The sequence below is a fragment of the Oryzias melastigma genome, linkage group LG8 (genome assembly GCF_002922805.2).
Source record: "Oryzias melastigma strain HK-1 linkage group LG8, ASM292280v2, whole genome shotgun sequence".
Lineage (NCBI taxonomy): Eukaryota > Metazoa > Chordata > Actinopteri > Beloniformes > Adrianichthyidae > Oryzias > Oryzias melastigma.
In genome coordinates this window covers 16,985,701-17,012,523 of record NC_050519.1, presented here as the reverse complement: position 1 = coordinate 17,012,523, position 26,823 = coordinate 16,985,701, and the positions used below count along the sequence as shown (strand labels likewise).

Here is a 26,823-nt window from a genome sequence, read left to right as displayed (position 1 = left end):
ATCTACTCACAGATAGTTAAGAGATAATGAGTCACATTTTTATTCTTAAATATTAAAAAAAGTAGTAGAGTATCACTAGCCAGCTTCCCTCCTCTGTCTAACGCCACTTTTCCTTCCTTCCTTCTTCCCATCCATTCGGGAAGCTGCTTGGCAGCCTTGGGGATTGTACATTGCTCATGGTGGTTTTCCTCGCATCATCCTTTTTATTTTTTTTGTGTTTTTCTTCAAGCATTTAACATTGTCCAGCTTTTTTTTTTAAATACATACACTAAAAACGCACACAAAAATCCCTTTCCTTCCCTCTCACTCCTCGATTTGGCATAAGAGTTCACACACACACCCTTTGATGGACAAGCTTTTACAACATCATTATCACACACACAGAAGAGACGTCACACGGGGAACCAAAACGGTAACAACATTACTGAGAGGCATGTTTACAGACGCTGCTCGTCCCTTCTCTCACAGCTCGGCAGCGCTGCTTCCTGAGCTGCTGATCCGGGATCAGTTTTTGTCCCAACAAAGGTTAAGGTAAGGATTGCAAAAGAGGGACAAAGCTGCTCTGGTATCAGCAGTAGGAACAATATATTGCCCAAAAAAAAAATTAAAAAGTTTAAAGTAATTTCAATGCGCAGAAAGGGAATAAAGACGATCTAGAGCTCACTTGCCCCGCACCTCTTGTCAGTTTTGCACTTCCTCTCCTGTAGTTAAGCTTAGGGTTCGGAGAGGGAGAGCTGATCCTGGATTAGCCAGCAAGGAGGCAAGTGGAACCCTGTGTCCCTGAAAAAGCCAGGAAGAACCAGCTGATTGCAAGTCTACACCCACGTGGGGTCGAGCCTCTCCCTGTTTCAGTCAAACCGCGTGCTAGCGCCGCCGCGAGAACCCAAAAACTGAAGGTTTTTGATCTTCGGACTCGATTCCGGCGACAAAGACGACTCTCGGCCAGCTCGTTCCGTAAAGCAGCTGTCGCGGCACACCCACTGGCACTCCAGACCTGAAAATACTTCCCTGACCAGCTAACTCCCTTGCTTGGCTTTCCCTCCAATCTGCCCGAGTGCAAAATCCAAGGCTCTTCAGTTCAATTTGTCAAATTAATTTACATCAAGTACACAAAAAAAGAAACACGTTTAATTTGAAAACAGCTGTTCAAGACAAAAACAAAAACATAAGATATATATAGTTTAAGCAAAGATGTGGAAATCAGTAAACTACTCTTTATGATTGAAGTATTTGGTAGAGAGCATTCAATACTGGCACACACCACTGTCAAGTCTGGCTAATACTCAAATACGCTTTGAAGTTGTTAAATATTCACGGCTAAATTCAAGAAAAAAACACGAGTGAAGCCAACAATTATAGTACTTCTGAAATAAAAACCAAGGGTGGAAATGTGCGCACGCGAGAGGCTTCACAGAAGAAAAAAAAAAAAAAGACGTAATGAAGAGATTAAGGTCCATGGCTTCGCTAATGCTGATCTCTCACGCTTTCGTTCTACCGCCAAAAAACAACACAAATAAAAGAAAATTGTGCATTGTAGTGACTTAACAATCACCGCTAGATAAGTAGATCTAGAATTCACACTTGTAAATTTTTATGTTAACAAACACCACTGGTAGAGATTTTTTTTTCGTTGTTGTTGTTGTTTACATTCACACTGTTGAGCATACACACCGAGAACCCTAAACCCTGCAGATCTCCACACGCACACGCACGGTTCATGACTTCAGGAACTTCAAATGAGCACCCCGCCCTCCCCTGATCGATAGGAGGAGAAAAAAAACAAAATAAAACCCTAAAACAATACAATCATTTTCTATTTGTAAACAGATAGAAGCCACTTGACTTGTTGCATCTTCGGACACAATTAGGATCAAGGCAATGAAATGTGGACGACTTTTTCACTGTTAAAACCAAAAGAGGAGTTTAACGTCTTTTTTCGTAATAATTTAAAATATTTTTTTGTTTTTGAATGAAACATTGAAAAGACAAAGGGGGGGGCACCTCTCAAGGAGTCGATGTGAGAGGCTACAGTATGCATAGATACAGATTTGCCTTTTTCTTGGTTTAAAATTCAGACAAGACAGAACATTTTCTATTGAAAGTTACACACAAAAAATGTTTAAAATTACATGGGAGTGGAGGAGGAGGAAGAGGAGGAGGAGAGAAGGAGCTCTGGGATTACTACCACCCGTCCTCCGCCTCCTTCCCAAAAGCCTGCCTCCCTTTAAAGACAGCATATTGAAAGCAGTGTGTTGAGCTTCTCCAGCTTAAAGCAGTTATTTGGCAGGAAAAAAAAAGACCTATACATAGTTTTCAGTGCTAGAAGTTGGATTTTCCTTTCCTACAAGGAGTAGTAGTTTTTTTTTAATTCAACTACAAGGGGGGGGGGGTAAAACTGGCTTGATTTCCTGAGGACCATTGCTGGTTATTTAGCAGACAAAGAGGAATAGTTTAAATAACCAACGCCATGGCCAAAAACACTGATCCAAATTCCCAGAGATACAAAGCTCCATCCTCAATACTTTTTTTTATTTTTTTTTATGTATATTATTTATTTTTTTTATGTTTTTTTTAAAAGCTTTTTATTTTTTTTTGTGCATTTTCTAATTTATCCGATCTTCTTTTTAAAATGAAGAATCAACACACGTTCCGCCTCCTAAGTCTTGTAAACAAGAGGTTGCAGTGTGGCACCTCCAAAACATTGAAAGCCTATTCTGAAAGTGCTGTCCCCTCCCGGCCCACTAGGGGGCCTGAACCGGGAAAGGGCTTGCTAGATAGGCCCCGCCCCTCTCCTACATCCAGAGCGGGCGTGGCTTTGCTAGTCCCAGCTGCGACTACAGTCCTTTGCACTGCAGAGCTCAACGTTCTTTAGTTTTCAAAATAAAAGTCGGTGCAATACTTTTTAAATGTCACTTTTTCTTTTTTGTATCACCAGATAATCATCCTAGTCAGGTTTATTGTTGAACTATCTGTTGATCTCCACGACAACGCAGTAAGGTAGGCGTGCCAAGGCAGAGAGGAGCGCACACGTACTCGTTAACCATTCGCAGTCGCATAAGTATTTCACACACACACATACGGTAAGGACCTCAATGAGTAAACAGCTACACTGGAAAAACTGGCTGCTCCCTCTGTATTGCAGACTATATATACATATATGTATGTTTATATATGCACATACATATATTTATATATATAAATGAAAAAAAAACACATTCAGTGCAAAGTTAAAAGCTCATACTCCAACATTGTCGGCAAACAAATGCAAAAACAGAAAAAAAAGGTTTAAAAGTTGGAATTCAAACACAACAAATGAAACATAATAATGAGCTCGACTGAAACTTTTTTTTTGTATTTTTTTCTTTTTTTCCCGGTCTGAAAGAGCACTACCTGGAAGCAAATATCCATCTGTTCACATTATAGAATTGGCCTGCATGATTCAAGTATTCTGACTGATATGTTTTTGGGCTAAAACAAAGTGGACATATGTGCAGAGAACGTAACTTGTATTCCACAGGGAAAACCCCGTTTTGTTGAATAACTTGTAAGTGAGAAAAAGTCCTACGAGTGCCATTGCGTTTAGAACTACTTTTTTTCTTTTGTTTTGTTTTTAGCTGAACATTTCTTTCACTGACCCGATCCCCAGAGCCGGTTTGATTGGCCGCTGGTTCACAGGGAGTCCCCGCCCCCCGTCAGGTGATCCACTGGGAGGAAGGAGCTGATTGGAGAAGGGCTGTTGATCCTCCCGGGGTCGGCGCTGCTGGGGTTCCCCCACAGGGTACTGGAATAAGACCTGCTCCAGAGGGAGGAGCCATGCAGCTCACCGCTGTTCCACTGGTTGGGTTCAGAAGAGCGGCTGGGAAAGGACTGAGACTGATCCATTCTGCTCTGGGAGGAGCCAATGGCCTGCCAGCCGGAGGAGGGAGTGGCCAACGACTGCCCTTGTGCAAAAAAGCGGCTGATTTCCTCCTCGCTGGCGAACTCAGCCATAATAGTAGTGTTCCCCAAAACACACCTGTAGAGACAGCAGTTAGTCGCACCCTTTAGCTTTTACAGGACGCGTCTGAGATCAGCGGTTGGGAAAGGTCACGCCCTTACATGTGCAGGCTCTTCTGGGCCTTAGCGGCTTCGTCCTTTGAGCTGTAGCAGACCACGGCGTTACCATGTGGCAGGTTGAGGTGGAATGTGATCAGAGGGCCATGCTGCATGCACAGAGTCCTAAGAGTGGAGCCATCAATCTGCAGAAGGAAACAAAAAAGGGGGATTGAAATACATCACAAACACAGTGGATTATTTGCAGGCTAAAACAACTGTGCATTTAGGTACCTGAGGTGTGAGATTTTTCAGAACGAGCCATTGGGTTCTCCCTGAGCTGCTGCCATCACCCCAACTGGATCCTGCAAATGCAAACAGTTTAAATTAATCTGCAGCTTTCAACAGGGAAGAAGATCTGACATCAAAACGCCTCCAGAACCAAGACCAAATGTCAGAAACTACAGGTTTAAAAGGCTTCAGATAGACGTGAAGGTGAAAAAAAACATTAAATCGAGTGGTGTAAAATAAAAATATAAAGAGAAAATGATCTCTTCCTGAATACCAGAGGGGAAATAGATGTTTTTCTTAATCCACCAAAAACTACAATTCCCAAATCCTGTCCTTCTCAATTTGTAATATTGAAAAGCCCCAAATGTCCACTGTAGAGACCAAATTAGTTCATTCAGTAGTGTGCAGTGCTTGGGAGATATTCAGGTTTAGAAATGCCCTCAGCAGGACACATTTACATTGCTGGTAGTTTCAAAATAAAACAAAAAGGAATTTCCTTTTTAAACTCAACAAACCAAGAGTTTAAAGCATGGATGGGTAAACTTTAGTAGCTGTGGGCCGCAAAAGGTTCTAAAATGTGACAGACAGACCGGACCAGATTAGGAGCAGATTTGTGCTGTGTTTTGGAAATTTTACCTCGTAAAAGAAAGAACATGAGATCTTGACAAAAACATGCATTAGTCCTTGATTGAAAATGACATTAAATTGGAAAAGTTGTTATTTTAAAACTGTTTTTTTTGTTCTCATTTTAAAGCCATTTTCACCCATGAGTTGATGTCCTTCAGCAAAGAACTCAAACTCTGGGAAAAGCTGCGTTCATGTGGTGTTGGAATAATTGGAAAAATGATCGTCAGACTTGGAAATTACATGAAAATCAAAAAACAACAAATCTTCAAACATTACAGGAATGCAGAATAACTTTCTGTGCCTGATCGAAGGTGAATTTATTTGTAGTGCGTGTCTGTGGGGAGACACTTCAACTACAGGGACAATAAGACATTAATACAGGTATAATCAAAATCATTTATTCCAGTTTGATGGGCCAGATCAAATACTTAAAATGGATGCATATGGCCCCCGGGCCGTAGTTTGCCCACCCCTGGTTTAAGTCGACTGTGCGATTCCTCTCCAGACTCACCGGGTGTATATCTGGACTCGGTGAAGCCCCAGCCCCCCGGCCTCAGAGCAGAGCCATCCCAGCCCGAAGGCTTCTGGCCGGTGAGGCCGGGCGGTGGTCTGGAAGGAGCTGCAACCGGCAGCGGCTTGGGAGGCAACGGGACCTTCCAAAGCTCATGGGCTAGGGAGGAGTTGGACACAGAACCACCTCCAGGAGACCACTTTGACTCACTGGGTCTAGCTGCAAAGCCAAAGAAAACCATTTTGTTAAAACCATTTAACAGGTACAACAAAGGACCCTTATTTTGAAAAGGTTTACCTGAAGTGCTTTGTGCTGTACTGGTGAGGGAACTGCTGTGGCTGGAGGCACGAATGGATGACCAGGCACTGTTAGAAGGCATCGTGGTGTTCAGTGATGAGGGTGGCCCTGGAAACCACAAGAAGCGGGGTGGGGGTTAGAGTCTGGATCTATGCGCTCAGATTCTGCTGAGTCACCATCAGCCGATCAGTCAGAACTGCAGCCTACCGTTGTTCCTGTCCCTGAGGTGATCGGTGTCACGGACGGTGTTGATGGAGAGGTTGTTGATGACACTGCCGGGGGTCACATAAGGGTCAGTCTCTGGGTCAATGTTAGGGTAACCTTTCCAAGGTTCCCCGGGTCGGAACTCTGCAAAAAAAGAAATTAAAGCAGTTAGAATTTTACAGTTGAGAAAAAAAGATGCAAATGTTCAATTCAATAATATTATACACATAAAACCCTAGAAATAACTAATTGTTTACTTTCTTAAAAACATTACAAAATGACACCTATTTTTTCAATAAAATTGAGTATTTCTTGGGAAAAAACAAGCTTAGCTGCTAGCTTGTTGCGGTATCAATCTTTGTCTGTTTTGGATCAGTGATGGAACATTTACCTGGGGGCCAGGTGACAGTGTTTGCATGGGAAGGGGGGGAGTTGGCACGGGGCGGCCAGCCGTCACCCACTGAGCCTATTGGTTGGCCGGGAGGGCTCAGGGGAGGTGGACCAGGAGGCAGGAAGTCATAGAAAGGAGAGTCATCCAGACGCAACCCAGCCGAGATAGCACCTGAGAGGGAGCACAACAAACAAGATGCCATCTTTAACTCTGGTACTGGTCCAAAAATGTAATCTGATCAAGTCCTTTATTTATTTCTATTGAAAGATGATTTTGATAATATTAAGGACCTTAAAGACAATTATTTAACCTTATGAATGAGAAAATATCCTCTAAGAAACTCAAACTACCAATATTATCAATATTTACCAGATTTGCTGTTCTGCTCCAGGGGGTCGGTAGCCCAAAGTTTTTTGAGTCTGGACTGGTGTGGTTCTTTGTAGGCCACAGATCCACCACCACAGCTTCCACCACCAACGCCCATATCCAGGGGTACATTCAGGTTAGGGTTCAAGCCTAGAGGAAAGGAAGAAGTCAGTGATGCACCAGAAACGTATGTAGGAAAGTTAGGAAAATAAATAAAATCCTTCAAAGTCAACATACTTAAAGGGAAGTTGCCTAATGGTCCAAGAGGTGGAGCATTCTTCTGCATGTCAGATGCATTGTGGGACATGTAGTTGTCAGCATATGGTTTCAGAGGTGGAGCCTGTTTGAGCAGAGATGGATCCAGGTGCCGTGGGGGCTGCATCATTGACAAAGACGAACCGATAGGACGTGTCTGGAAAAGGAAAAAGGAATCAAGACATTTGCACAAATACAAACATTTTCAAATAACAGAAGATTTATTTTTGGAGAACACACCTGTTCAGTCGGTCGACCCACTGGTGTGGCTCTGGCATTTTGAAGCTTCTGTTGCTGCTGCTGCTGCTGCTGCTGGAGCAGCAGCCGCTGGAAACACACAAGACGAGGTAAAACGTGAGACAAATGCAGCAAAAAGTTGTTTTAGAAAACAGGAAGTTGAACCTAAAGATCTGCGTACCTGTAGCTGGTTGATGTGCTGTAGCTGTGACAGCTGGTTGAGCTGGGAGAGCTGGTTGAGCATAGCCACCTGCTGAGGGCCAAACAGAGGGTTTAGACCTCCATTTCCTCCCGGGTACTTCAACAAAGATGGAGGGACCTGGACACCAACAAAATTTTTAAAAAAAGAGGCATTTTTGAGCCATCAAGTGTTTTTCTTAGACTTTGATTTTATTCAAGCCACCAATAAATATTCTCCAAGCTCATTTGCTGGCTGATATATATGTTTTATCATACTGGGAATGCTTGGTGTGATCTTTGTGGCCTATTTTCAAAATAAAGTACACTTAGTCACCATCAAACTACAGCAGGACCCAGAAAAATCACCAACATGTCATTTTATTAAAATTCACTCCATAATATGTTTAGAAAGTTAACAAATTTTACATTTTTAATATTTGTATTTGTTAAATAAATCAACTGAGTTGATTCAAGCAGTATCAGTATCAAAGCTAGAGGTCAGGATGTTAATTTTTGTTTATTAATAAAGCTATGAAGCAAGAATTTTCCCCTCACATTCTGTGATTCGTCTTTAATCTGAAATTGTTCTGAATCTTTCTGAAATAAATGTGTTGTAGTGTCTTCTTAAATATACGTCAGGGTTGTCTTTAAGTTTATTTATATAATTACAATGCAATAAACTGTCAGATTATAATGACCACGCTAACATTTACAACAGACAGAATCAAAATGTGTTGTTGCACTCTTGAGAGGTCGCTATGGCAGCAGTAAGGCACTAGAGGGCCCTGATTTTTACTGTATTTTGTTGTTGGTCAAAAGCTGATCTCAAGGCTTAAGCTCTGAAGAACTAGTCTTATTCTGTCTGTTTTTATTTTTTAATCTGCTTTCCTCTTTTTGCTATATTACTTTTTATCTTCTGTGTTGCTCTCTTCTTCTATTAGACTTTCCCTAAAAAAATTTCTTTCAGCAAATGTGACTTCAATGAAGCAAATTATTTTGGTAAAAATATGTGAAATATTAGACTTTCATGTCAGTTAAGATTCAGTCTTCAAAAGATAATTGTGTGGATAAGTTGTTGCAGGTAGAACTGCAGATATTTCTCCATTTGTTAAAGTGAAGTCTAAACTGACATGGTTGTGTTGAAGGTGTAAACACACAACTTTCTTCCTCCCAAATTGTTTCAAATTCAAAAAATTTAATTCAAAAGTGTTTTTTTTTGTGAAAGTCAGGTGTCATTTTAGGATACAGTGATGGTTTTCCTCACTGAATACCTGTCTATTCTTTCTTAGCCTGGAATGAATGTTGCTTTTTACTTGATTAGTGTGAGAACTACACCAGAGTTACGCCAGAGGTACATCAGCTGCATAAATCAAGATAAATGTGGTTTTTCAATCTTGTTTTTTGTAGCACTTTAAGTCAACCCTGATGGTAACCTGGAGCGTCTTGAATAAATTAAAGTGAATAAACTCAAGCTTTTATTATAAAGAGGTATTAATAGCCTGTTGTTGCAGAAATCCCTCTGAGGAACGATGAGCAGTGAAGTGGAAAGTACCTGAGAGGGCAGGAGGGGTGGAGGCACTTGGTTACGAAGGTTTGATTGCGGAGGGGGCTGGGATTGGGTGGCGCCTCGGCCTTGTGCTACGCTGCTGCCACCCAACATGGAGTTTACATTCTGAAAGGACAAAAAAAACAATAACATTTAAATGTTACGTCTCTCAGGCATAAATAGAAGAAAAGTAGGAAGCTGTGCACCTCAGTGTTCCCTTTTTTCATTGTTATGCTACATTTTCTGATGCAAAGAATGACAACTTCACATTCAATTAACAACTAAAAAGACCTTATTTGAAATTCAAACCATTTTTCTTTAATTTAAAATGCTTAAAGTCCCACTTTGATCATCTTTTGATGTTTTATGAAAGAGTTCCCAGAGCTCTTTTAATTATAATGCCATTTTTAGAAAAAACTGTCATTTTCTAGAACATAAGTGTTCCATGTTTTGACTTTAGCATTTTATTTTATTTGGATTCTAATGAACAAAACCACAACATCATGTCAAATACGGAAGGCAGTATGTGCTGCAGGTGCTTGCCTTTATTAACATTAAAAACCCTCAATAACGACAGTCTGTGCCTGACGCAGCACAACGATAAAACAAGCACCCCGTCTCACACTCACCTGCTGAGCTGACCCAGAACTAGAGTGGAAAGAGGACGGCCCAGAGTTGACACAGGGAACGGGTTTAACAGAACTGCTAGAGGAAAGGCTCATGCTCTGACTGGAGGGAAGCTCATCGGAAGCCGGACTATCGTAAGCAGAAAGCTGCAGAAGCAAAGCCCGGGTGGACGGCAAGCACAGAGGGGCAAGAAGCACACCAGCAGCCGAAGAAACACACAACGGGGAGAAGAAAAGAACCAAAGTTAATTTTTTAAAGGGGATGAGAGAGGAAAAGGAAAAAAAGAGAAGGAAATCAACGAGCATAGAGTGAAAACAGGAAGTCCAGATGCAGAAAGTAGGAAGGTTTAAAGTTTAAGAGGTTAGGGCAAAGCAACAAGAAAGGAATAAAAGTTTGCACGGCCACAGGCTAAAAGCAACTAGATAAAAGATTTCCACATTCATTTAAACTAAATATTTTCCTTCAACAGAAAATTTTAGGACATTTTGTACAACACCACGCAAACTTGTGAATTTTATAATGTAATAGTTAAGGTATATTGTTAGGGACCAAGATTAAAAAGCTTCAACTCCTTTCTACTCCATTTTGAACAACATATTAAGGTCATTTATTTTATTTCATAATTTATACAAAACGTTTTGTTTGTTGTTTTTCATTGTAAAATGTAATAATCTGAGTTGTTTTGTCTTGTTTATTGAGGGTGAAAGTAGACAAAAACAACAATGAGGATATGCTCATACTAATAAATTGCATATATACTGATGAAAATGAATGTAAAACTGGCTGTGAACTAAACCAACAAAGAGAAAAGTGTTCTTTGAATAAAATGCTGAACAACATAAACTGTTCATTTATGATTTCAGCCAAAAGTGGAAAAAATAATGTAAACAAACCAATGTAAAGAAAACTCGAGTTATTAAAAACTAATATTTATAAAATGAAAAAACTGAAATTTTGTATTTTTTCACTTGAGAATATATATATAATTTTTTTCTTTCTAATTTTATTTTCTATTTTCACCGTTTTTTTATGTACTTAATTTTGTATTTTTTTAATTTGGTAAATTTACCTGATATTTTTATTAACTGTAAAAAAAAAAAAAAAAAGAAAAAAAAAAATCTTACCAGGGTTACAGGTTCATTTTGAAACTTTGCTGCACATAGATTAAAAGGGCCGCACCCATTCATAAAAAGTTCATTTACAGTTTAAAATAGTCATAAAACACCAAACAAGTTTTTTATACACTATAAACCAACTAAAAACTGTCATCATACCTTGTCATAGTAAGGACTGCGATCCATTGCAGAATCCTTGTGGAGCTGATGCCGGGATCCTGAACTCTTCCCCATGACGCTGCTAAACTCCCCCATGCTGCTCATGTCCACGCGCTTGTCGGCCATCATACCCGGCCCTGATTTTAAGGAGTCGTCAGGTGAGTCTCTCTGCAAGACAAACCAAAAAAGTGTGAGTTGTTTCCTGATGAAAACGGTTCAAAAGCTGTGATTTTCTTATAGTTTTCTTTTTGACTAGATGGAAATTGACTTCAAGTATTTTCTACAAAAGAAAATTTAAAAATGGGTACCTTATAAAAGCTGAAATGTAATGAACTTTGAACTTAACTTTATAATAATGTAATAATAATAATCACATTTTTAAACCATTTCCTGTAACATAACAAATAAAAGTGTTCCAACATATTGGTGTCGTTACATATCTGTCGCTCGCATTATTTTAATTTTGGACTGACTCAATTATTATTTTAGTCCTCCATGAACTAACATAAAAACATCTCAACTATTTTTATTAAAAGTAAACACCTGATTATTGAATTTAAATTGCCATTAGTTCCCACTTTTAACAATATACATTAATGCAATATGAACATTAATTTTAAAAAGGGCGGGATTCATTTGAACTTTATTTAAATCTTCTGCTTTAGATCTACTGTCACACCGACAGACTGCTTTAAGGTGGGCGGAGCTTAAACGCCCGCTTCTGTTCAATGAGAACAGTAACAAAACTAGCTTTCAAATTTGAGAAACCCCAGAAAAGTCTCCAGAGGCACCAGCAAAAGTTGTTTGTTCCCATTAAAAATATTGAAAATTGTCAATTTGAGAGAAAGTTCCAAATAGCACCTTCATTGTTTGGCTAAAGTTTGAAAGGCGCCATTAAAATTTTAGCAAAATTGTCCTTAACCTGAAAACAAATGCTTCTTTTCATTCACAGGATCCATTACAACATCGCAAGAGCTTATTTTACAAGATATAAGGGTGTGAAGGGAAATACAAGACTTGCCTGGAAGTTCATGTTGTTGAATTGGTTGACAAAAGGTTTCATCCAAAGTTCATCCTGTTTGTTGACAGGTTTGTTCATCTGAAATAAGACAGATGAAACCAAACACTTATAACATTATTTAAAATGGGTTTGAATAGAATAACGTAATAAATAATAGCGTGTGAGGTCACAAACCTTGTTGGAAACTTTAGGCTTGTAGTTCCAGGTGTTCTGGTCGCTGGACCTGCTGTCCTGCTGGCTGTTGCTCCACATTCCGATTTCCACCTCCTCTTCCTGATCCCAGCTGTTGCCCATAGATACGTCCTCGCCGCACCAAGTCTCCATAGGCTTATGGGCAGGAGCTTTAGAGAGGAGGCAGATCGTTTTTCCACCAGCAGCAAACATTTACAGATTTGAAGTCATTGTTTACATAGTTGACTGGTCCAGATTTACGTGAACACTTACTGGGCTTGTTCTGGCTGCCCCATCCAGAGGAAGGCTCTCTCTTCTCCCTACTGGGTTCATCCCAGCCGGTACTGGTGTCCACTGGCTTTCCCCAGGCAGATGTACCATTATCCACTGTAACAGGGGGAGCAGCTGTAGGCTCCCCCCATGTTGAAGAGTCTTTTTGTTGAGGGTACATCTCTCCCCACTCTAAATAAAACAACAATAGATATTTTGTCATTCCTAAAGATATAAGTGATAGCATCATTTTTACCTGAATATGTTTGCCTAAAATCACAAACATGATTATCATCAGGTTAAGCCTCGTTTCCACTGAGCGGTCCAGACTGGACTGGAACTTTGAGTGTTTCCATTACAAAATGGACCTGTTAAGCAGAACATTTCTGGTCCCCCTTTGGTCGTGGGTTCATAGGAAAAATGAGTTGACCCGTGTGGGCAGAGCTTCTGTCATCACACGATGTAATCTATTAATTGGCGAAACGCTTTTACGACAACAGCAAGCATCTGACCAGCGCTTTTCCTGACTCAAGATCCAAACCGAAAGTTTTGTCCTCTCCTCGGCTGTGTTCTTCTTCGCCCTCACAATCTTCTTGCCAAGAATAATAAATTCTTTACATACAGTATCCCCCCTTATTCGCAGGGGGTGGGGACCGGAGACACACCGAAACCACACAAATACAGTGCGCCTTATAGCTCAGAATATACAGTACAACAATGGTAAAAAGATAAAGCAAACACTTCAAAAATGTCAGCTTTTCTTAGCTATACTAAAAAATGAAGTCATAGGATTGGGGCACTAATAAAAAGATGTCATGTTTAGTTGGACAAATAGCCCTGCAGATAGCAGTGTCTGAGCTCCTGAGTGTTTGTGAGCTCAAACCGGCTCCTGTTTCTGTTGACTACCCAGACCTGCCACTTTCTCTCCTTCACAGGAAGAGTTTGGGGAAATGCCAGGGATACCGCTCTGTAAAAATAGACAGATCATGGGGTTGCCTGGGACGCAAACGTTTCTCCAGAGACGGAACGCAGAAAGCAGACTGACAAGGAGGCAATCCCCACGTTCAGGAAGACATTTATGCTAGACATCGACACAAATCCGATAAACAAAAATAAACAGGACAGCAGACGACAAGAGACACTTCCAACAGCAGACTTTAAGGTATTATCTCAAAATCAGGACAAACATGAACGTCTAGTTTTCTTTTTTAAATCAGTTCCGTGACAAAACACACTCCAAAAACACTGAAAGTATCATAGCTAGTTTCTTTTTGTGTCAAAGCAGTAGCTGAGAGGTTCGTCCCAACATGCCTCACTGTCAAAGCTGTTGGTTCAGTTACATTCTGACACTAGGAACTGTGGGGGGAAAAAAGGCGCCTTTGTCTTCAGTTACTCGATTACTCTTTACACTTACAATAAAACTGTTTCCATAATACCTTTCATCTGACCCGTTCAGCACTGATCCAAACACCAAAGTATGTTCTTTAACAGAGCTGGCAGGAGAGCCAGACAGGAATGAAATAATAAAGGTGAACGGGAGGATAGAAACTCAGATGCTCTTAACATTCCAAGGCGATGACTCAGTGTGCTAAAAGAGAGCGACTTCAACAGGAACGACACCATTAAAAAAGGGGGAGGGGGGGTGTATTTACTTGACTTCTTATGCTTCCCTGGAAATAGCATGCGAGTGTCAATATTTTTAAATGTCATTACATTTTCTTTTTCCTGTATTGTTAACATTTTCTTACATTTTTCTCACTTAAAAGTGTAGCATGACAACCTTTAATGCATTTTTAAAGTTTAAATAATTTAAAACTACAAAAATGGCAAAAAGTTAAAGGAAAGTATGTTAAATTTCTTCTCCGCGTTTGACCCATCCCCCGGGGGGAGAGGTGAGCTGCAGACACAGCTGCGCTCAGGAACCATCAACCCCCCAATCTAACCATTTAAGTGTTAAACAGGGAGGCATTAAGTCATTTTAGAGTCTTTAGTAAGAATTGGCCTGGATTTAAACTCAAGACCTTCCAGTGTCAGGGCGTACACTCTACCGGCCACTGAACTATATTTTTCTGTTGAAAAACTTTCAACAAACTTTCGCTTAAATAGAATTCGATAGTTTTAAAAATCAGAAATTATTCACTAAAATACCCTTTATTTTCCTTTGATTTTTCAAAACTTCCCTTTAAATATATTAATTTTGCATAGTGAAAATAGTTAACCAAGATACCCGACATACCTGACATTTTTTCCTGGCTATGAGGCTGCATTGAGCCATGGGATGGGTGGGAGTTGGTTTGAGAGGATATGTTCATGGCTTCTTGATCGGACTGATTCGTCTTGCTGTTCCACATGTTGACAGACGTACTGCTGCATTTACCTAAAAGACACATTTGTCATCAACCAAAAATGTCGAAGTAAATGAGGTATCTTTTTGGAGGGTATTGTGTAAATGTTTACCAGGGTTTTCCCAAGCTGAAGTTCCATCGTCGATTTCCATTCTTCGACGTATGGACTCTGGAGAGGGTTCTTCCCACCCTGTCGATGTTTCTTCCTTATGACCAACTGTGGGAATAGGGCCTCCACGCCAGCCTTCAAGAGTGGTAAAAGGCAAGTCGTGTTATTTGAAGAAACATGACTTGCAAATGAACAAACTATTAAATCTGCTTTGATAGAAAAGGAAGTTCTGGTTGTCACCTGTGGGTTTGTTTGCGCCTTGATTACTTCTGGATTCGGGGCCCTTCCCCCACTCATTGGAAGCTTTCGAACTCTGTTCCCCCCAGCTGTGAGCTCCATTGCTGGTCTTCGCTGGCTCCCCCCAGCCTTGAGTGTTACTCGGAGGGTTAGGTTTGAGTACAGAGTCCCCCCACTTGGAGCCCTGGTTTGGAGTGCTCTGGTCTGGAGTATTTGATCCCCCGCTGCCCACCCAGGTGTTACTGCTGCTTGTGTTGACCCGGCTTGGCTCGCTCCAACATCCAGAGCCGGACCGGTCACTGTCGCTGTCCCAGCCCACAGAGCCGGCGCCTTTCTGAGGTTCCCCCCAATGGTTACTGGCCCCTGCCCTGGTGTCATCAACACTACTTCCCCAGGCATCGCTTCCACTTCCACTATTAGAACCCCAGCCTTGCTGCACGGTGGAGGTGTTTGTCCAAGTACTTGATCTAAAACCAAAATGGAGACGGTTGTTATTTTTGTTTATTTTATTTAATATTGTCAAGAGAAATAACAATAATTACCTGTCGTCTTTCATGTTGTTGTTCCAGGTGTTGTTGTTACTACCCTTGTAGCTGGATGTATCCTCCCAGCCACCATGTCCACTGCCTCCATTGGGTGAGCCTTTACCGTCCCACCCAGAAGTTTGTCTCCGATCTCCCCAGCTAGATATTCCACTCTCAGGGTCTGCACTGTCTGACCCACCACCCCAACCTAAACATGAACCAGAAGAGCACAAAAAATTATGTTTTTATTACTTGATTTTATTATAGCAACATTTGTTAAAATGCAAATCCTACAAACAAAAAATATTCCAAAAGCAACTCCTACCTCCAGAGGTCTGTGAGGGATTTGTCTGCTGCCCTGTGCCCCAGCCGGAGCCTCCACTGCAAAGCTTTCTTTCATCTCCTCTGGGACCCTGGTGCTGATTGTTTGGAGAATTGACATCCCAGGCAGTGTTTTGCCGTACGGGTGTTTGTCCCCATCCAGTGTTAGACAGAACCCTTGGGTCTACATCGGCCCGGGCCAGAGCTGGCACTACTGACGTCGGAAGGATACCTTTCCTGCGGTTCCCTCCTTTGGACTGGTTGCTTTCTCTGTCTGAAGTAGATCGACTCCCAGAACTCTCACCGCTTCCTTCACTTCCTCCAGAGCGGCCCCAGCCTCCGGTGACATTTCCCAAGCCATGGTTGCTACCAACCCCTGCTCCACCGATCCCCATAGCATCATCTTCCAGACTTTTCCACCCATTGTTGGCAGATACTCCTTTATGGCTTCCAGTATCCGAGTGGTTGTTGCCAGAAATCGGTGATCCCCATTCCCCATTTGACATTTTGTTGTTAGATGTGGAAGAAGACGATGACGAAGTAGAGGATGCACTGCTCCCCCAGGGGCGAGGTATCCCTGCTTGAGGGGTCATAGTAGTTTGGTTTCCATTTCCTGGTGTTTGACCTGCCGAACCTGGGACTTGAGTCGGACCGACACCCCAGGGCAAGTTGCTCTGAGGGGGATTATTGGTGGGCCCCTGGTCCCAGTGCGACGCCCCAGTGTTATTGTGGTTATTATTACTCTTGAAAGCAGCAGCAGAGGAGATTTGTGGGTTCACAGTGTCTGCATTCGAGGGGCCCTTGTCAAAAGGGTAGGTAGATGTGCCCCAAGGCGTACCGATGGCCCCAGTACCTCCCAACTCTCCTTGGGGGTGCTGGGGGGCTAGAGAGGGATTTCCATTGGCTAGTAGACCCCGATTTCCTCCTCCAAAGGAACCCCAGGAACAATCCCCGTCAAGTTGGGGTGAGGCGGTAGAGTTTGGTGGAGTAGAGGTCATTGTGGTGTTAGTAGTAGTAGTAGTATTCATCATGATAGTGTTATTTGGTCCATTGGGTTCAGTGCTTAAGTTGGTAGACTGCAGACCACCACTTCCGCTGTTGCTGCCCAACAATTTGCCGCTTGATGTACCATTGTTCACCTCGGTGTCCTCCATCATACTGCTGCTATCCGGAGCTGCCATACTTCCCCAGCCCAGCAATGGGACCTGTTTTGGAGTCATACCCAGTTTGGAACTCATCCCCTGAGCCTGTGGAGGCCGTTGGCCCTGGCACACTGGGCTTGGGGTTGGGTTTTGTGGCCAGGCACCATGGTTGTTATTTGGATTTAAAGTGTTTGGGTTTAACCCCCCATTGATACAGGGACTGCTCCTGTCAGTGGTGATCATGTTGCTTTCCAAGGACGGGCCCCACACACCACTGGTATTGTGGTTGCTTAAATTATTGCTGCCAATACTGTTTGACCCCACATTGGGGTAGTGTGAGGATCCAGTGATATTGTTTCCATTACTTCCGTTTCCAACACCTCCACTGATTACTTGACAACTGTTGCTTTCGCCATTAAAGTTAACTTCAAGCATCATGGTAGAAGTCCCCAAAGAAGAGGGGGTAGAAGCTGCAGAAGATGTCACAGACGAAACATTTCCTGATATCATCATCACTGTAGGCGCAGCAACAGAGCCAAGGTTCTTATCTGAGCCGATTGACGAACTAGAATCTGCATCCGTGCACTCTGATGCCAACTCAGGATCTGAACCTGAACCACAGCCAGAGGAGGAAGAAGAGGAGGAGCAAGAAAATGAAGATGAGGAAGGTGGCCAAACAGAGGAGCTAGCGGAACAAGGATTATTGGATTTGTCCGTGTTTCCGTCCACTAGCACTTTGCCCCAGTTGCTGCTGCTGTCACTGCTGCAAGGGGAACCAGAAGACCAGGGGGAAGGCTCATACTGCGAGTCCAAGCCAGGATGGTCCAGACCTATAGAAATAATGAATACAAATTTATTAAAACATGAATTAGGTCAACAAATACAATGTTTGGTAACAAATGTTCATATTTCTCATGTTAGTATTAAAAAACACATGAAACACTATGAGCTGGTCATTGAAAAGGACATTGCGATTAAGTTTGAATAGCAAAATTTTGTTGGCATATTGTTATTTGAAAACATTAAAATGGGTTAAAAAAAACCTTCACTTTAAAGAAACCTTTTTTATTACACAGGTGAACTGTTTGTTTTTTTTTGTGTACACTGACATTTATTAATGTCATTACTTTATTTCAAATCATCTCGATAAGTCATTAGAATTTAAGTGCATTAGAATTGCACTAAACAGAACAAAGTAGAATCAGAGTGGAATTTGGCTTGCTTATTTTTAGAAAGCATTTAGGTGAACTATAAATACATAACTTCTGCTTCATTACACAAATAATTCTTTAAAAACCCTAAAATATTACTTGCTGGATTATTATTATTTTATTATATTTTATTTACACAAGTGTATCTACGATGAACATTACAGACCTATTCTAACATTTTAAGTGGGATGATGCCCATTTTTGTTTTGTTCAACTGCATTTACTCACTTTCTCATTTAAATTTAAATTGTAAATACCATCCACTTTGAGCCAAGACCAAATTTATCAATTTCTCATCAAAATAATAAGGAAAAAGACTGAGGAAGTAGGAAATTTAGGAAGTTTAACAAGAAAGTAATATGTAGTCACCTGTTTGATTAGGGGAATGGCTGACGGAATCCCGAATGGGAGCCATGCCTGGAAACAGAGAGCAGGAGACCGTCAAAAAGACTCGGGGGTAAGAGACAGAAAGAGAGAAGAAGGCTTTGGAAACAAAGAGCAGTTGAATGAGAATCAAGCACATATAAAAGCAAAAAAAGATGACAGTCAAAAATTTAAAAGGGAAGAAAGATTTGCAAGAATAAAGACATTAATAAGAGAGCAGTAAATTTCTACATTTATCTCTAGTAAAATGCATCACCATACGCATTGTCATTTTCAGCTAAAATTGTATATCACTGCCGAATTATTTCATTTATTAAATTCACATGTTTAAGTTTTGATGTATAAACAAAAAACAAAAATAATTTTACATTTTCATTTTAAATTAAATTTGGAACAACTTCTCACATAAGTGATATATAAGTGAAATATAATCAATGACTATTTTTTATAAGTCAAAGTTTTTGCATAGTTTGGCCGAAGGTGTCACTAATTATTATGATTATTTTCTTTTTTAGAAGACAAGCTCCACACGAAACTGTAGGTGTATGTATGAGTATTTGCTACTGAAGCATTAGAAACGGAGCCGCTCAGGATTATGTTAGGGTCAGCAGAATTGTTACAAAGGTGACGCAGAGGATGAAGAATTTCATGAATTTAGTGATTTAAATTATTGTAAAGAGTTGAGTTAAGTTGAGTTGAATGCATGTTCTTTATGCTACAGTTAGATTCCGCCAATGTTTCATTAAGCACATATTCAGTCTATTATTATTTTTCCCAATCTTTATGATTTGCTCCCTTTTCCAGCCTCCAAAGAACACAAACGAACAAGAACTAAACAACAATAACCTTTGGTTTGGTGTAACATTTTTAAAATTATTCATCACACAAGTTCACCTCCGCAACTGCAAATGTGTTTTTGTTTGAAAATGAAAAAAGATGATAAGGAAAGTTGCACAGTTCACGCAGTCCTACCCAAACATTTTTTGAGAGGGGTTTAAAGTTTACCTTTCAGTGCCACTGGCAGGTGCGGTTCCTGGCTGGGCAGGAGGGTGTCCCCAGGTTCCGTAAAGAAGGATTGACCTTTGGTTCCCAGGTTGACGAGATGGGAGGTCAAAGATCTGGGCTCTGTTAGTGGAACCTCAAAGGTGTGAGATGAGGAGGCGGGGCTTGTGAGGGTAGGCAGCGGGCTGCTCAGCCCCACTCTGCATCGCTGAGAACTTCAGGTATGTGTATTTATGTGTGGGGAGGGGTAAAGGGGGGCTGTGGGTTGGATATAATACTGTTTCCTCCCTTGGTACGCTCTGGCACTGCAAGAGAGACGGGAAATAACAAACATTGTCAGAGATGAGCACTATAAACATCAGTTTTGGATGTGAAGACCCACTCCAGTCATCTTTTAGTCGATTTTGAAAGTATCCCCAAGGGTATTTTAAATATGATTCTGGTGTTTTTAGCCAAAAATCAAAAAATCTTTTTTCTAGGAAAACGTTTCTGCAGACTGCCAGCAGTTCGTTAAAAATGTCAATGAGTTCTGGTCAGAACCTTTGGCGTGGAGTAAGCCCATCCCAATTTCCCATCATCCATCTATTTACATGCTCAGCCGCTATCTTATAACCCTTCACACACCTAACCCAACATCACCAATACAAAATTGGCGAGCAAATCGGAGATATTCAGCCATACAGTTTTGAGCCAGATATCAGCTCAGATGAGGAAAACGAAGAAATGAAAACAATCTATTCTTCTGTAAGTGGATACATCATAATGGCGGGGAGCAGGGAGCCCATGGCTTAGCCATTATCTTTCTGTTTTATGTCGTACAGTTTGTTCTCAAGTCTTGTCTATTCCTGAACTTTCAAGTCATTTGAACATTAATTAGGCTAAAATATTAAATCTTTTGTTGTGAAATCATTACAAATCAAAAATGACAAGTTTGTTCAAAGGAGAAATGGGTTATACACTAATCAATACAACAGTCATCCTTGCTCCAAAAACCTTGACCTAAAATCTAGTGTCTGAGATGCTCCTTGAGCAGAGTTGCATTGCTGCTGCACTCTTCCTGCTGGAGAATCACGGCAGAACAATGCAAGTCAACAATGACAAAAGGCCGGCCACCCACACACATACCTTGAATACTTTAAAGGTTAAATATATCCAAGAAGACTAAGGTAAGTGAATTAAGTCAAACTGCCTGACCAGAGACCCACTGAAACAACTGAACAGACACAAACCTCATAGCAGATAAATAACAATAGACAGGCAGATTTCCAGAGTCAAAACAGTAAATCAACACTATTTGACACACATTAAGTAAAGAAATACAATTGTTCCTGGAGCTACAAAGGCTGTCATCATACTAAGGAAATTGCAGATCTTACTAATGCAAATAAAATGCAACCAGGATTATATTACAAACTATTGATTATTAACCAAATACATACTTAAAAAATAAATCATAAATGATTTCTTGATTTTTTTTTAACCTTCCATCTTTCAGTGTTTCGATGAACATAACAGACCTCAAATGTTTTGAAGTGGGACAACTTTCAGAGTCAGTGGCTGACAAATATGTTTACACCTCATTGTATGATTGAATGACAAACTATTTTTAGACAACAGTGCCCATGTATAACTCGTGTACTCTTCAAAATGGTCATCTGATCTTTTGGTCTAATCTCAGGAGAGCATGCTAGTACAGAGTCAAGACACTATGGCAGATGAATTTAACCATCCTAAAATAAGTGGAATTGTTATGTGGAAAATGAATAACTACAAACTTTTTATTAAAAAGTACATTAGTATGTATGACCTTTCCTTCATGCATTTGTTAAATGCACCTCTTGCCTGCAGGACATATCTATTTATGAAAGCAAAATAGCAACCAGTGACAAAGAAAAGAAAAGAAAAAAAACTCCTATGAGACAACCAGCTACAATGCAGATGGAAATGGGACGCCTCAATAGACAAGAGATTCAGTTCTATGGCACTAAGGCATCAATAAATAGGAACTATTCAATTTAAAATTGATCGTTTAAAAAAAAGACAATTCTGCAGCCATCTATCAGGTTCAGTCAGGAAGTGTTTTACAGGGTGTGTTTTCTATTACCAGAATAACCTTTAAGTAGTCCAAAACCAATCATTAAGAAGAAATACAACAAAATCTATTATATATGCAGAAATACAATAAATGTAATATTGGGGGGGGGGGTTCAGATGCAAAGAATCCCAACTTCACATTAAAATAACAACTGAAAAGATCTTATTGGAAATTCAAAATATTTTTTTTTATTTTAAAATGTTTTAGTCCCACTTTGATCATCTTTTGATCTTTTATAAGACTTCCTAGAACTCTTTTAATTATTATGCCATTTTTAGCCAAAACCCTAATTTTCTATGACATAATTGTTCCACGTTTTGACTTTATTTTTTTTTTCTAATTTTAATTCTGACACACAAAACAGAAGCTGAAAATCTACACGACTTCTATCCTTTTGTAGAGCTCAAAGCTTTTTGCTGAAAAAGGGGCTTTTAAACATTCCGTAAACCATTTTCAGTGAAGTTAAAAAAGTGGTGGTTGGTTGAATAGTTTAAAAGGTTGAAGCGTTATGGAGTTAAAAATTACGAGCACCCATCTCCTAAAAGAGCTACGGGCGTCCAAAAAGTGTACGGAAGACGTAGAGAAAATAAAGAAATAAAGAGAAACAGGAACACTATAGTGTGAATGCTGACTCAGAAAGCACACTATAATAAAAAAAATAAGAGAAAAATTAACCATGGAATATTAAGACAATATTTCTTCAGGGCTCTAGACTAAATTTTTGTACTGGTTGCACCGGTGCGCCCACCTTTTTCTCTTAGGTGCACCAGCACAAAAGTTTGGTGCACGGACCTTCTCGATTGCATTGCATTTAACAGAACTTTTACATGGTCTCTTTCCTTTTTATTTGCTGTCAATGTCTGCATTAAGATTTGAAAATGATTAACTTGCAAACTGGTAAGCATAAAGCCTTTTATTTTAAACACAATTCTACAATAATGGTAAGCTACAAAATGTATATAGTATATAAAAATTAATAAAAATGTGCAGTTTGAAAAAGCTTAAATTTGCGACAGCAAGTGAAGTGGGTGGAGCCTAAGTCTCCTTGCTCTGCTCCATTCTGAAGTATCTACTTGTAGACAAACAGATCTATGAACGTCTGTTTTCCTGGTCAGCTGGAATCTGGATCAGAACTGTTCGTCTGCATACAAATGATATTGCTCATCATCTTTGTTGCAAGCTAATGTTAGCTTGGGGGTGTTAGGGGCTGTAAGCTAGTGGGAGAGCGAGTAAACAAAGATTTCATGAGATATCAGCGTTAGGCTTACTTCACACCAACAGCCCAACCCACAACTAAGAGGTAAATTTCTAATGAATTCCTGTCGCCCTGCAGAAACTATGTCCTAGAAAATGACAAGTTTTTAGATTTCGCCTAAAACAGCAGAATCATAATGAACAGACCATTTTAAAACACTTTAAAAACAGATCAAATATAGTTGGAGTAGGACTTTAAAATGCTTCACAGAGATGAAACTTCAAAAAATAAAAAAATAAAAAAACTTTTAAAAGCTTTGTGATCAGTACAGAGCCATTCATTTTATTTTTTTCAAATTTACTCTTGTTTTTTGAAACACTTCCTTTTTCATTTTTTTAGAACCGTTTTGGTTTGTGAATTTTTTTCAGAAACTTTGTTTTTTTATCATTTGATTTTCGTTTTTAATTGTCATTGAGCCCTTTATCAGGTTTTGCCCTGATTAATTTGTTTGTGATCAAACCTTCAGAACCACGTAACCCTAAAACACCACTAATGTTGAAGTGAATGTATGTCTTATTGGCTTGCATATGCTTCTACTGTTCACACGATCACGTGAATCAGCTGATTCTGATCGGACGTGTTGAAAGATTTTCACAGACTTTTTTTATTCGTTCCACCTGCCGCCAGCATCGGGCGCGCGTGCACGGGGTGCGTGCGCACAGACCCAAACTGAACGACTCTGAAAGAGTTCATTTGATTGCACTCCGACGCAGCCGGTGTGGAAGCACCTTCAGATGTACATACTGATAAAATAATAATTCTTATTGGAGGTTGTGACACCTGCACACACATACAGGAAAGAGACTTTTGGAGTCGCAGAGATTGTGTATGGTTTTTTTTTGCCCTCACGGAAGACTAGGTGCACTGGTGCGACCAAGAATTATTTTAGGCGCACCAATGAAAAATCTAGTCACAAATGCGACCAAATTGGTCAAACTCTAGAGCCCTGTTGTTTTATTACTTTTTAATCTTCAAGTCTTTTACCATAACTTGGGTTTTTGAAGTCACTATAGTCTTATATTTCATGCATCATCAATCTTGATATATTCCAGTTTTTAAAGCTATTATTCTTAATAAAAAAAAAAAATCTAATCGAGAAATCATTAAAAAAAAAAAAATCAGCAAATAAAATCAGTTTATAAGAAGCTCAATAAACCCTTAACTCAAGGCAACAAATGACCTACTGATTTTTAAAATCTTTAGGTTAAAATGATAACTCCCTTTAGTAAAACAAAGCATTTTACATGATAAGTTTAAATACAAACAACCATACATACCAGCGTCTATGAAATGTAAATGTTTTCAAAATTAAGGCTCCCATGAAGATAAAAATATGGAATCAGAATGCATCTCATGCCAACCTTCTTCACAGTCTGCGGATGATTAATGCCACAGATCAAAACAAGCTAAATAAGTGTAAAAGTCACTTCCAATGGAGAGGTTCAGGTTCAGCATATGTCAGTGGTCATAATGACACAGCATGTAGTGGAGTGATTACATGGAGACTGCGTGCTAAGAGTAGATAAACGTATTTCCCACAATTAGCCAACAACAAGTTTTGGGAGGGGCTTTAAGGGGCCCCCCATCCATTCCAAATTTGAACCAGGGCCAAAGTTCACATGAGGTTTCAGGTTTAACCAACACTTGTGTGTTTGACTGTAACATGTAACCACAAAGCTGCCATTTACTTCTTTGCACAATTATTTAAATAAGTAAGTGTTGATGTTTATTTTGTCTAAAAACTCTAAATAAAAAATGACTTGCAGTGAAAACTATGCAGCTTCCATGCGGCCTCATCATCACAAGACAAACATTTGCTTCTTTTCAGGAAGATAAAAGACAGACTCTTTCAGATGAGCGATGACTGCACTCCTGTTACTGTTTAACAAGCGCAAGAGGCGCCTCCAAGGCAACGGAACAACGCACCACCACTGTGATACAACAACATGTCAAACTCTGAATTACATGTCTGTCTAGGGAATATACACGGCAACACAAAAGAGAGATGATGTAACATAGCAACAAATGCAGGTCAGTAGCTCAAATTAAAAGAAAAAAAAGAAAAATTGTGGATTGAGGTTTTTATTTTGATGTTTTTTTCCTTAATATTGCAAAATAAGGATCTTAAATATCCACTTTCTTCCTCCATCAATACATGTTTACTCCAAATAAGAAGTTTGACGATTGGTGTCACTGGTTAAGTCAGCGCTTTTCATCTTGATGGTTTTAAAACTATTTTAAGAAATGTTCATACCTTGTAGCTTCACACCTCAACTCGCTTTCAATTGGTCACTGTAAATTAAGGTCTATTTAAATGTGTGTAAATGCACATTTCAGGTTCCTGCAGACTTTGGCATTCACGTGTAGCTATGCACCTTTTAAGAACATGTTTAGGGTCTACATACAAAATCCACGACCAATAGATGTTTTAAAGACTTAAAAAAACGTAAAACATAAAAGTTTCCTTTACCTATTGTCCAGTCCAGTATCTTCTTAACCTGCTTCCTTTTCACACTCTCCGTTTCTCTCTTCCATCCACTGATCTTATCTGTGGGTGATTTCCCTGCAAATGAAAACATCCGTTTTAATTCATTACATTTTCTTAGTAAAGCCATCAATTACCCATGTATTTTCTTTGATACTACTGAAGTCAACTTGACAATAACATTAGAAAAAGAACTTCATGGACTAAAAAACTTGAAACTAACAGATCTGACAAGGGTTCAAAACAGAAAAGTGTTTGTGTTTGCAGACACTTGGAGCTTTTATAAAGAAACAGAAAAGCAACAACTATGTGATCAGTACCATCTTGATCTAAAACGACTTCTTCCAATTAGTTTTCTGCAAGTTCCTGCTTGTCAATCAGTGAGTGTGACGTAAAGCTGCAATGGTGGGTGTGCCGTTTATCCAGCAGGAGAAAGCTGCAGCCTTGCAGCCTAATCCAATAATGAGATTACTCTACAATTTACTCTAGCTCTATCCAGATACACAGAAAGATGCTAATCCAACAAAGATACCAAAGCCGAAGATGTACGATCTCAACAATTTCGAAACACCTACAAGTTTCAGTGACTCACCAATAAACATGGGATCATCTAAAGATCTTTATCCAACTAGACTGAGTTCAACAAAGTACTGAAGCCTTAAGGGAGCCAAGACTGAATTCATGACTTAGTTCAGATGCCAAATACCACCAGATGTCCTCTCTACTGGTTTATATCAATGCAAATATGTCAGATTAAAAAAGCAAAATACTCATCACCTGATATGTTTGCTCGTAAAAATTTAGATCTGGAGTGTTTTCAACATTTTCTTCAAAAACATAAAAAAGAATAATAAAAAAAAAAAATCACAGAAAATATCGTACATGTTCTATGCTGATGCTATTCCTTAAAATAAAATAAAAAAAATCAACTTAAGAGGATTTTTCATTTATTTTCTCTGTTCATTTTTAACCATCAAATATTTCAACAGATGGTTGTGACTCCAGCAACCCCAGAGCATGTTGTTTGCCTTCCTGGAGTCCACGCAGTCAATTTAACAACAGCATCTGTCTATGAACAGCTTATTCGAACCACTTTCCTCCAAACACCACAGTTAAAGGAAAGGGATTATAAGGAAGGTTTTTAACATTAGGGGAAGAAAAAGAGCAGGAGCAACAATTTTAATTGATCCTGAAATCAGATTCTGATGCTTAAGCACGAAAAGAAAAGGCAAATTTCTTATTTATTAAAAGCTCTGCTGTCACCTAAAATAAAAAGGAACAATATTTCATAAATTTAATAAACGATATAAATATATATACATATTCATGTTTTAACAGAAGATTGACCAAAGTATTTAAGATTACTAAAAAATAATTTGATAAACATAAAGTAACTAAAAACTAGAAAAGTAC

The 26,823-nt window shown here is 39.7% G+C and overlaps 1 protein-coding gene across 1 annotated transcript; it reads right to left on the bottom strand.

Moving 5' to 3' along the window:
- Window positions 1-1,619: 1,619 nt before the first annotated feature.
- LOC112146150 (trinucleotide repeat containing adaptor 6A) lies at window positions 1,620-19,792 on the bottom strand. The gene is made up of 23 exons (XM_024271833.2): window positions 19,579-19,792; window positions 15,841-17,808; window positions 15,534-15,723; window positions 14,995-15,458; window positions 14,758-14,889; window positions 14,537-14,677; window positions 12,304-12,492; window positions 12,034-12,200; window positions 11,860-11,937; window positions 10,839-11,006; window positions 9,567-9,710; window positions 8,944-9,063; window positions 7,393-7,530; window positions 7,215-7,301; window positions 6,957-7,131; window positions 6,723-6,869; window positions 6,354-6,524; window positions 5,966-6,106; window positions 5,759-5,866; window positions 5,462-5,680; window positions 4,327-4,397; window positions 4,099-4,238; window positions 1,620-4,015 (listed from the first exon to the last, which is right to left on the bottom strand). The coding sequence occupies exons 2-23, from the start codon at window positions 17,489-17,491 to the stop codon at window positions 3,670-3,672; spliced, it is 5,187 nt and encodes a 1,728-aa protein (XP_024127601.1). The 5' UTR covers window positions 17,492-17,808; window positions 19,579-19,792; the 3' UTR covers window positions 1,620-3,669.
- Window positions 19,793-26,823: the final 7,031 nt, after the last annotated feature.